The 12131-nt window shown below is 46.4% G+C and overlaps 1 protein-coding gene across 8 annotated transcripts in view; it reads right to left on the reverse strand.

Moving 5' to 3' along the window:
• The window catches only part of Phactr1 (phosphatase and actin regulator 1), a 451705-nt gene that overhangs the window by 95098 nt on the left and 344476 nt on the right, over nt 1-12131 (reverse strand). For all 8 annotated transcript variants that reach the window (XM_021179969.3, XM_029468518.2, XM_029468519.2 and 5 more), the window contains one exon: nt 1856-1936. In XM_021179969.3, the coding sequence (XP_021035628.1) occupies nt 1856-1936 (81 nt within the window). The remainder of the gene's footprint in view (nt 1-1855; nt 1937-12131) is intronic.

Raw genomic sequence — 12131 nt, forward strand, 5'->3', positions numbered from 1 at the left:
AGTCTGAGGTGTGTACAGACAGAGATGGGGAGGTTGCAGGAGGGAAAGGAAGAGAAGAGACAGGAAGAGCTGATTAGCCGCATCCGAGCCTTCTTGGGCTGTGGGAACGGTAGTTAAGCCCTCGCTGCAGGTTATCTAACATTACACCTGCAGTCGGGCATCTGCTGCCTCTCCTGGGGAGTGGATGTGGAGAGAAGCATGTGGTGAATTTTGCTGATGAAGGTTAATACCTGGCAGAATTTGGGGACTGTATAGAAAGTGTGACTTTGGGAGAAAACTGACACAATGAAGGATCTCTACCCCTGGAGAGAAGATGTGTTCTGCTGTTCACCCTCCTCCAGGTAGAAGTGGATAATGGATCTCACTTTAGGGACTCCGGGCCCCAGGAAGCTCAGGTACTTAGCCTAGTTTGAAAGCATAAAGTGTCACATCCCTCCAGTGTCTCTCGTAACCAGGGCAGGGGCTATGGTGTGTGTGTGTGTGTGTGTGTGTGTGTGTGTGTATGTGCGCGTGAGACACTTTCTACTTGCATTTCAGACTGGCAATTTGTGCTTTGATGAAACATTTCAAGCATACAGCTGAGAAGGCCCATAACAGTAATGGGTGAGCTGACAAGCCTTAGAGAGCGTGCTGGAGAGTTTTATGTCAACTTGACAGAAGCTAAAGTCTTTGGAGAGGAGAGAACCTCAATTGGGAAAATGCCTTCTAGGCTCAGGCTGCAGGCAAGCCTGGAGGGCATTTTCTTAATTAGTAATTGGTGGGGGAGGTCCCAGTTCATTATGGGTGGGTTCATCTCTGCACTTGTGGTCCTGGCTTCTATAAGAAAGCAGGCTGAACAAGCCACGAGGAGCAAGCCTGTAAGCAGCATCCCTCCACTGCCTCTGCATCAGCTCCGCCTCTGAGTTCCTGCCCTGAGAGGATGAACAGCGATATGGAAGTCTAAGCTAAATAAACCCTTTCCTCCCCAAGTCACTTTGGTCATGGCATTAGATCATAGGAAAAGTAACCCTAACTAAGACAAGGAATAAGGCCGTGTGCATAACGATGAAGAAGCAGCCGAGCCAGAGAAGTTAGAGAGGCGCGTCAGAACTTGCAAACACACACTGCTTTTACATACTGGGACCCGCAGGGCTTGGAGGAGACCCACAAAAATTACAACAGTTGACTGCAGTACACTATTCAGAGAAGCACTTCGGGGTGAACTCGTGAAGTCAAATATTTCATGGTCTGGCCCCTCCAATAACACCAACTGGAATAGTATGCCAACGTGACACAGATTACTACAAGAGCAGCAGCCGGCTGTCTCACATACAGCCCTGAGGGGAAGAGGATCATCAGAGTGAGAGGAAGAAAAGGGGGAGGAGAAAGAAAAGCTGAAGAAAGGGAAGACGGAAGAGTGGGGGAAGAGCTCTATGCAAGCAGGCTCAGCATCAAATATCAGAGCTATTAGGGAACAGTGTTAATGTGCGATCACTCATCTCCTTTGTCTGGTTATAATCTTTCCATTTTATATTTCTTCCTGTTGTGGAGAGAGACTCCAAGGTTCCAATGGAGAGAAAAAAATATCTGATAAAATCCTATTGGGTTATGGCTTTCAAATATGTGTTTTGGGAACCCCCAGAGCTCACACAAACAGGGGCAATTACATTTGTTCCAGTGTCAGGGCCTACTTACATCTGTGTGTGTGTGTATGTGAGGGGGGTGCCCACTGCTATGTTCTCTCTTCCCTGCAGAATCAGCAGATTTTATGTGTAAAATCTTGACTAAAGCCATGCACAAAGCAAAATACAAAACCCCAAATAAATAGGTACACCTTGCCAGGTCCTGGGCCTGTGGCCCGCAGACAGCCCCTTACCTTTATCGTAGATCTCCTTCAAGACCCCTCGCTTGATCAGCTCCTCTCTGCTCTGCCTCATCGAAATCTTCCTTTCCAGAGCTGCCAGCAAGAGCCAGAGATAGAGGCAAGTGAGAATGGTAACCATCACCTTTCTCTCACTCCGAAAGGACCCACATGGTAACAGATACTGCCATCTACTAAAGGAGCCCATGAGTTATGTTTTGCTAATGGTAAGTTAAGGACACACCAGGTAATCTTTTAACACTCTGAAAAGACATGTCACCAGGTTCTTTTTTTAACTTTTCAAAAATACTTTTTGAGTTATCTCTCAGGCAGCTGTATTGATTGAATCTGACTTCTGACTCTGACTTAGGTCGGATGCCTCCACACGAAGAAGTGTAGCATTTTGTCAGCCACGTGGCTACTGAATAAAGGGACCAGGACTCTGAGCCAGGCGTTCAGCCTCTGCCCGGGCTCTAGGTCAAAGGTAGACAGGCTGGCATTTCAGTGATCTGCCTCAGAGTTGACGTTTCACTGAGGGTCTCCTTGCTTTTCCAATGTAAAAAAATGTCAGTTGAGGTACACATTTGGATATTTATTTCTTGAAAAGCACTCTATATTTGCATAGTCCCCAGAATCTCCAGGGGACGATCCAAAGGGTTGTGGGTAATTTACAGGGAACATTTCTGGTTCATCTCTCCATGTAGCTACACGTGGGCGAAGCCACACTAGGAAAGAACTTTTCCCAAGCCAGGTGCTCCTCCAGCTGAGCCAGATGTGTGGTAGGTGGAGCTGGAGAGGGAGAGGGAGTGGGTGTAATGAGGACCAGTGAAGGGGAAATAGACACAAAGGGCCCATAGGAGGGATGCTGGAGCCTGTGGAGGGAAGGAGGTCCCTTCAGCACCTGCGCCTTGCTTTGGTTTCTGGTAAACACATGGGAGGGAGGAGGAGTTATTTCAGTGGCTTGTGTTAGCCTGAGCATTTCGACATCCTTTAGGAGCATAGCTACTTATGGGGGTGGGGACATGCTAGTGACGGACTAGAGGAACTCTGTTATGCAAAGTCACCGACAGATTAGATAGGCAGATACACATATTACACTTCAGCAGCACTTAGAATTAGAACTAGTGGGCAAGACGTGAAGCCCTGGTGGGAGCCTATGATCTCTGGGACATCAGTCAAATCCCTTTGCCCCCTCTGCACCACACACACCAGCCAGTGTGATTTCACGAGCCCTCAGGAGGAACTGAGCACCTGGAGTTTGATGCAAAGCTTTCTGGGTCCTTGTCAGGCATAGCTAGGCTCACACTCTCTGATAATATATTTTGGTAGAGCAGTTATTTAGCATGTAGCATGCTCTGGTTTTAATCCCCAACATTATTTTTGAAAAGCTTAATGTAGATTCTACATTAGATATAGATGTAGATATAGATAGATATAGATACAGTCTAAATGAGAAATTACACTTCCTCCATCCACCACCAATTTCCAAGTGAAGGTGACACCCCAGAAAGAGTTGGCTTATTTATTCTGTAAGTTCTTTGTTCATTTGCTGGCTCAGAACTCTGTGCTCACAAGGACAACGCACACAGCATTTGAGAAAGGTAGAACGTTAACGTCATTAACTTGATCCTTCCTCTGGCTCCAAGTCCACTCTTATTCTACAGATGCACTACGTGGAAAGGGGGCCCAGAGATACTCCCTGGTGTCTGCGGCCTAACGCTGAGCTGCTCAGAGACTCACAGCACAAGTGTGAGAGGAGAGATCCCAATGTTTCTGTTTTCTCCCCAGGACATCACACTGTTGTGAGGATAATGCTATGCTATATGGAAACAGTAAGACTTTAACAAGAGAAGTTGAGTTTCCCTTTAGAATCTTGTGTGATTCTGAGAGTGGGGGGTGGGGGTGGGGGAGGGAGAAGGAGGGAGGAAGAGAGGGAGGAAGAGAGGGAGGAAGAGAGAGGGAACACTTGGATAACCTCAGGACTTAGTCCTTGCCCTCCACCTTGTTTGAAGAAGGATCTCCTGTTGTTTGCCTCAGTGTGCTACAGACTAGCTGGCTCGAGAGCCTCCCATGGATTGATTCTCCTGTCCAGATACAAGTGCTAGCATTACAGAAGTGTACTACTGCATCCAGCTTTGTATAGATTCTGGGGATTCTGGTGAAAGAAAGGTCTTACATTCGTGTGTCCAGTATATTACATTCTAAGCCATCCCCACCTCCCTGAGGGCACATGTACTTGGGGTTGAACAGCACAGGAAGTGACATCAATATTTTATTCTCAGATGACTCCTCCTGAGGTGCCATTTCCCTAGGATCTCTTTTTACAAGCTACACACAAAGCCTCTTCTCGACCTCGCTGTCAGCTGCCCCCTCACACTGAGAGCTCGGCTTGAGCAAGGCCAAAGTCAAGCACATCATGGTTCCTGAGTGCAGTGAAGGGAGCTGTCTGGTACAGAAGACCCCTTCCAGCCCCAAGACCTGGCCTGTTACTGAACTACGCAATGGGGCTATGGGATCAATGACGAGAAAAGAGAAAACATGGTTTCCCCTTCATCAACCACGGCTGCTAGCCCAGCCTTCTTTACCAGGTGATCTTGGCTTTGGGTGGAGCACAAACAAGAAAAGGAGAGGAGAGAAATGAAGACAACTTGAAGACAACTTAAAGTCAAAGAGCCGCCCACTGGGGAGGAGCCATGAAAATTGCCCTATGCTCTCCCAAAGCACAGGGGGTGGGGTGAGGGGGATGAGGCCAGAGGTCAAGCTGTCTACCTGGGATGGCTTTGTCTCTGGGAAGCAGAACTGAGCATAGTAGAGCCGGTCTAGCAAAAGGAAACAGAGACCCGTATTGTCAGCTGGGTGGCACCAACCTGCAAGCAAGTATTATTTCTATAGGGAGGGAAAAATAAGCGCAGTAAGGACTCACACTAAAACAAGGGAACTTATTTTAAAATGTAGGAAGGGGTCGTTCTTAATTAGCGCACAGGGCTGGGTAAGTCTGAGGGACCACACAGGGAATGCTTTGGAACAACTTGTTTGGTCCTGCTAAGAGTATCAGAGTGGAGACCTGTTTAGATTTCTTTCTCTTCTCTAGGACAATCTTTATCTGTTGAAGTTCCTGCTCAACTGTCTTTAAATTGCACTCTAAAGGGAAGAGACATTGAAGGGGAGAAAGTGACCGAGAAGTGAAGAATCGAGTAGTAGTCACGTATACTCTTCTACCGCCATTCCCCAAAAGAGTCGACTTGCAATTAAAAATCTGTAGCTTTGATCCTTTTTGAATCGTCCAGCTCTAGGGAAAGGACAATTTAAGCAAGAAATCTGTGAGTGACGGAACAGGAGTTTCAGTACCTTGAGCACACGTCAGCTTCCTGCCCAGCCTCAGGGATGCTAGGCAAAGGTAATATGATCGCCATAGCCACAGTTAGGAAAACCCCTAAACAAAATAGCCAATCAGGCATTGAGATGAAGCACATTCGTAATCCCGGCACTCAGGAGGCAGAGGCAGGAGTCTGAGGTCACCTTAGGCTACAGAGTGACACCTGGCCTCAAAAGCTTGGAATGCAGCTCAGGGGTGTGCTAATCAGTACAAAGCCCAGGGTTGAATCTCCAGCATGGCAACTAAGAGGGGAAGGAAGAAAGAGAAATGTGAGCGTGTGGGTATATGGTTGGTTTTTAGATAGCATGGTATGATGAACACATTCAATAGCCATTCAAGTCCAGAGGCAATCTGTTCAAACACCAAATAGCCTATCTCTCACTAAATCAGATGGCCAAGAGTGGCAGGTACAAAGAGCCAAAGATTTTTTTGCCAAGAGTCCAAGTATTGCTAGGTAGAGTTTCAATTCCTTGATTAGCCAAAGAAAGCCTGACCGAGTCATTCATTTTGCATGTAAAAAGATACCTTGGCTTGTGGACTCAGGCCAAGTGATCTCCAGAATGAACATGCCTAGTGTGGGACATGCTTCTGTTATAGGTGGATCATGAGACAACACAGGTTCATGTGTTGACAGCTGGCTTCTCGCACAACTGGTCATACTAAGGGCATGCGATGGAATGTGTAGGGGGTGGAACCTAGTTGGAGGGAGGACTTGAGTGTTTGGGGACGTGTACCTTTGAAGGGGACATTGGAATGTCAATACCCCCTCTTTGGGCTTGTTTTCTAACCACCATGATTAAAAACAGCCTTGGGCTCTGACACATTGCCTGTGATAAAGGGACGCTCAGCCACAGCCCTTGACTGGGCCAAGGAACCTTGGGCTGAGAAACTCTGAATCTGGGAACCAAACGAAACCAAACCTTCCCTGACTCTCAGTTGATTTTCTCACGCGTTCTGTCTCGGTGACAGAAAGCTCAATCTACGTAGAAACCCCATATAGGAAATGATGGGTAAGCGTTCTTGTCATATGATAAGGTACAGGTGGTGGTTGCTGCTCTCTCGGTGTGGTCTTACAGCCCTCGCCATGGTTTTATAATAGCAACTGTAGCAGAATCCCCCCCCCCCCCGCCCCGTACATGGGCTCAGGGATCCAACAATCCTCTGTGGTGGTTTGAATCAGAATGTTCTTCACAGGCTCATATATTTGAATTCTTAGTTAGCAGGGAGTGGAGCTGTCTGAAAGGATTAGAAGGATTAGAAGGCATGGCCTTCTTGTTGGAGTAAGTGTGTCACTGTGGGAAGGCGTTGGGGTTTCAAAAGCCCACCGTAGTCCCAGGCTCTCTTTTTTGCCCGCTGCCTGCGGGTCAGGTTGTAAAGCTCTCAGCCACTTCTCCAGTGTGATGTGTGCCACCATGTTACCTGCCCTGATGATAATGGATGAACCCTCTCAATTTCTCTCTGGTGTTTCTTCCTAGCAGTAGATCAGTGACTAAGACACATGTCCTCTTACTCTCTTCCTGTGTCTTTCGAAAAAGTCACATGGTTGTCATGACAGCTCTATGACTCAGCCAGCTGCAGGGATTTCCCATCAGGCCTGAATTGTCCTCATGCACCGAGGAACGGTTTAGATTCTTGCCCTAAATACCAGACAAACTAGCCTTGAGCAGGGATTCCTTAAACCGGAGGCTGCAGACACACCCAGGCAGAACAACCCTCCTCTCTCTCTTCCTTTGTGAAGAGACATTCATGTACTGTGGATGGTCCTCTAATACATACATAGGATTGATTGTTTAGGGTTCAATATTTCTTTCTTTGAAATCTGAACTAGACCTGTGCCTGGATGGCCCGTCTCTGGTGGGAACTTCCCTGCAACTGTTATTAGGTGGGAAGGTGCCAGAGATGTATGAACAAAGCTCACTGCCAAGGTGGTGACCCAACCACTGTACTTGCCTTATTTCTTCTTCTTTGTATCATCATCATCATCATCATCATCATCATTTAGAAGTAGTTGTCATCATAGCTTCTTGGGTCAATTCTTCATGGCCCACAAGGACAGAGATGTTTTTTTTTTTTTTCTCTGTTGTTTGTGGTGAGATTTAACTCATCTTCTTCTATACAGTCTAAAGTCTACTTTGCAGAGCAGTGTTGCCCACAGATACCCAACAAATGATAAGCAAGCTCAAACATCCACTACTCAACAGTTGCAAGCGCAAAGACAAAAGAATTGGAGCAAGATGATGCCTGTACTGAACACGTACAGACCTTTTCTCTCTCCATTTTCTTATTCTTTGACAGTTTCATTCATGCACATAATACATGCCAGTTCTATTTGCCTCCCATTTCTCTCTCTTCCAGTCCCTTGGTCACTGAAACTCTTCTTTCCAACAAGCCCCCACCCCTTCTTTTGAAGACATATCTACTTTTCTGATCTGGCTACCATCACACATAGCATTTCCGTTGCAGTTGGTATTGTGCGTCATCTAGCAGGAGAGTCAGGGGCACAGAAAGAAACCTACATGACCTGTGAAAGTATTCCACTGGATGTAAGAGACTAGATTTTGGCATCGTTGGGTCCTAGAACTATGTCTCAAAGGTTCTAAGAGATGACTACACAGGAGTGGGACAAGGTCTTCCTTCATGCCTGAGCTGGCAGATCCTCACAGTGACAGTGACCAAGCGCCTGTCTCCATGTATGCCTGTGGCTCTGACGGAAGCCTAAGTCAGTAGAGTTCTTTGCTGCACCAAGTGGTCTAGGCTGGATGTTCACCAATGCATCCAGCACTGAGACTTTCTCCAGTACACGAAAGTGAACTCAAGTAACCCAATACCACAGTGCACTGATCCATTAACAATTCTGGTTTGGCCATAACTGATAAATGATGCCACTAACAGGTCTGTTTTTCTCTTTCTCCAGGAAAAGGTCCTCTCAGTCAGGTCCCATGCATGCATATAAGGAAAGGGAGTGAACATTGATGTATTTTATAAAGCCAAGGGTATTGCTGGGCAGTGGTGGCACACGTCTTTAATCCCAGCACTTAGGAGTCAGAGGCAGGCAGATTTCTGAGTTTGAGACAAACCTGATCTACAGAGTGAGTTCTAGGACAGCCAGGGCTACACAGGGAAACCCTGTCTCGAAAAACACAATGGGAAGAGGTTCCTCAGGGGGCCTATGCTGAGGCATCCACTGCCCCCTCCTTTCTCCCCTACAAGGTACCAGTCTTACCATGGGTGTAGTATAGAATAGAGTTTATTTGGGGGTATGGGAAAGGGAGTTGAGAAGGGAGTAGAGGCAGAGAAGGAGAGAGAGAGAGAGAGAGAGAGAGAGAGAGAGAGAGAGAGAGAGAGAGAGAGAGAGAGAGAAAGAAGAAGAAGAAGAAGAAGAAGAAGAAGAAGAAGAAGAAGAAGAAGAAGAAGAAGAAGAAGGAGGAGGAGGAGGAGGAGGAGGAGGAGGAGGAGGAGGAGAAGGAGGAGGAGGAGGAGGAGAAGGAGGAGGAGGAGAAGGAGGAGGAGGAGGAGGAGAAGGAGGAGGAGGAGGAGGAGAAGGAGGAGGAGGAGAAGGAGAAGGAGGAGGAGAAGGAGAAGGAGGAGGAAGAGAAGAAGAGGAGATGGAGGAGGAAGAGGAGGAGGAAGAAGAAGAGAGAGGAGGAGGAAGAGGAGAAAGAAGAGGGAGGAGGAAGAAGAGGAGGAGGAGGAAGAGAGGAAAGGTGAGGCTGGCCAGGAATACATGGAGAGAGGAAAGGAAAAGGAGGGAGAAAGGGGTTAGGGAGAGAAAAAGGGCAAAGGGGCAGTCAGAGAGAGCCCAAGAGTTCAAACAGTCCCTTTTTTAGCAAGCCAGGCCTACCTGGCTGTTGCTAGGTAACTGCTGGGTGGAGTGTAGAAAGAATGCCACCAGGCACAGCAAAGTTGTAAGCTATGTGGTTGAGAATATGTTATTCACAGATTTTAAGTATATTCACAGGAGGAATGAACCAGCTGGAAAAGCATTTGGGAGCTAACTAGGCAAATGCAGTTCTAGGAGGATACTGGAGCACATCGGGAGTTATTCTTAGCTTTGCTACATATGAAAATGGCCCTTATAGACATAGGACAAATTTCTTACTTTTTTAGAGATGCATAATGAGAGGTGTGTCATTTACATTTAAATGCTGCAGAAGGGGACTGGGGAGGTGGCCTAGCGCTTGCTGAGCAGGTATGAAAACCTGGGCTCAAATTGCCAGCATCCATGATGAGCACTTGTGACCTCTAAGCTGTGGTGAGTGGAGCCAGGAGGGTTGCTGAGGCTTTCTGGAAGTCAGCTTAATCAGGTCAGTGAGGCACTCAGGCACAGGGAATAAGGTGGAGAGTAGAGTACTTCATGTCTCCTCTGGCCTCCACGTTGAAAAAAATCAACTGAGAGGAGATAGCTCCACAAGGAATGATCTGGTGAGGGCATGAGGGATGGTCACACCACAGTTTGCTTTTCCTACTGTCTGTCTTTAAGCTAATTAGCACAGGGAGCTAGCTCCTCATCAGATTCTAAGATCAGTCAGATGCATCATCATCACCATCATCATTATCACCATCATCATCACCACCATCAATCAATCAATCAATCAATCAATCCATCAATCCATCATCATCATCAATCATCATCACAATCAATCAATCAATCATTATCATCATCATCACCATCAATTCTCCTCTTCCTCCTCTTCCTCTTTCTTCCACACTGGCTACCTAGTATAGGAGCACCGTATAACACGATGTTTCTCTTTTATTTTTGACAGTCTGGTGCATATACACATATTGCGATCACACTCACAGAGCCAAGTTCACAGAAACAAGCTTGCCAGCTTTGCTCTTTACCTTTTCAGAGTCTCTGGTTCAGATCCCCTCTGCTGCAGTGTGGTCTGGAATACAAGGTTAGCACGGGAAGGGTGCTTTTCAATTTTTTTATTTCTCTGGCTCTTTAAAGAGAGAGAAGGATAGCGACATCTGTTTTCTTGCTTTTGGCTCTTTTTTGATGCTTGGGATGGGACCAAGGGCTTTGTGCATACTCAGCATGGGCCCTACTGCTGAGCTACACCTTCAAGATGACCAGGTAGGATCCATTCTTATCTACTGCCAGAACTAAAGGAGGCTGGTAATTATGAATCACAGTTTCTATTTTCAGCATCACAACTATACATATCTATGCTATACTTCTATTCGGACAGGTATTTTGCCTAAAGAGAAATGTTTCTATGACTTTCTAGACTTTACTCCACAACACACTAATACAACAACACTAATACAATGTGTTAGGAGCTAAGGGCTCTGGGCTTCCATCTTTATGTTATTTTCACAATAATTCCAAGAGGTCGGTATCACCATTTCCACCTGAGAGATGAGAGTGGTGTTCGGTAGTGTGTCCGAGGTATAAAGTTGGACTTGAACTCAGGTTGTGTGAGCCCAGTGTACAACAAATATGCAAGGAGTCCTTCCTGCCCTAAGCCTTTACAGGGTGGGAAGATGACATAGTTTGTCAAGGCTTTCTGCAAGTGAGCACACTTGTATAGACAGTCTCTAACCTAGCAAGATCATTTATTCTTCTGTCTTAAAACAGAAGGCAGTAGTGCAGTGTACTTATCTACTTGGAATGTCATAACGAAATACACTGCTTAGCTTCAACAACAGAAAGTTATTTTCTCAGCTGTGTGGCATCCAGATGCCTCTCAGATCATATGGAAACCAAACCTAGACTGGAGCCCACCCTTAGGATCTCATTAAACTTTAATACATCATGTGTGGCCATACTATGGGTTAGAGACGTGCCATAAAGACGAGGTGACACAGGCAGTCCCTTGAGAACGATGGCCACTTCCTGACAGCAGGTGATTGCTTGTGAGTGACATGTCACACTCAAAGACCAACATTACTAGCACATATCGGCGAACAATCCGAAACTATGAATGTGGGTTGAGGACACCTCATCCAAAATGCTGCAGCCCAAAAGTGCTCAAGACTTTGGGGATGGAGTTTAAAATACATATACACAGTGAGCTATTGGGGTTGGGACTCAGTTCTACTATACAATTCCATTGTCTCATTTCCACTCTGCACGCACAGCTCGAAGGTAATTTCAAGCAGTATTTTTAGTGTACCTCCATTCTGACTGTAACTTATCCTTTGCGGTCAGGTATGGAATTTTTTACTTGCTGTAGAACGTTGGCGCATCAAAGTTTAGAATTTGGCAATGTTTCTGATTTTGGACTTTCAGGTTGAAGGTGCTTAACTTGCAGTTTATTTTAGTAAAAAGTCCAACTATCCAGAGGAAATACATCCCCCTCTTCTCTCTACAAACACACACACACACACACACACACACACACACGCAAGCTGCCCATATTTAGGAAGGCAAACACCTGCTCTGGCATTTCCCAGTGGCCCTGTGGGTGGTGAGAACTCCTCATTGTGCTGTTGATTCTGAGCTACACTGACTTCCATGCCACAGCATGGTGGGAATGCTCCCTTAGAGAGAAGGCCAGAGACTGCTTTGGAAAACTTAATCAACAGAGAATCAACCTTTCATCCTTTGTGGTGTTGCAGAAGTCAGTCTGACTCCCGTTGGGTGGCTCTGTATGTGGACATAGGCCCACCGCTTTCTTCCACCCTGTACAGGTCCCTACCGTTTTAACCCCACCGCAGCCTCATGGTTCACCCTGCCGTTCAACCCAGTCCTTCAATTGCTAGCCTTTGCTATTCTTCATCTCTTGAATTTCTGCACACAAGTTAGGCTGAGCTTGTGGATTCCCCTACCCCATCCCGGGAGGGTTGATATCTTTGCAATGATATTGAGCCTTCTAGTCCAGGAATATGGTGCAGCCCTTCATGTATTTATGCTATTATAAATGGTAGTTTATTAATTATTTTCCAATATGTGTTGCAGGTAAATAA

This window comes from Mus caroli, unplaced genomic scaffold (assembly GCF_978045245.1).
Source record: "Mus caroli unplaced genomic scaffold, Mus_caroli_1 scaffold_15, whole genome shotgun sequence".
NCBI lineage: Eukaryota > Metazoa > Chordata > Mammalia > Rodentia > Muridae > Mus > Mus caroli.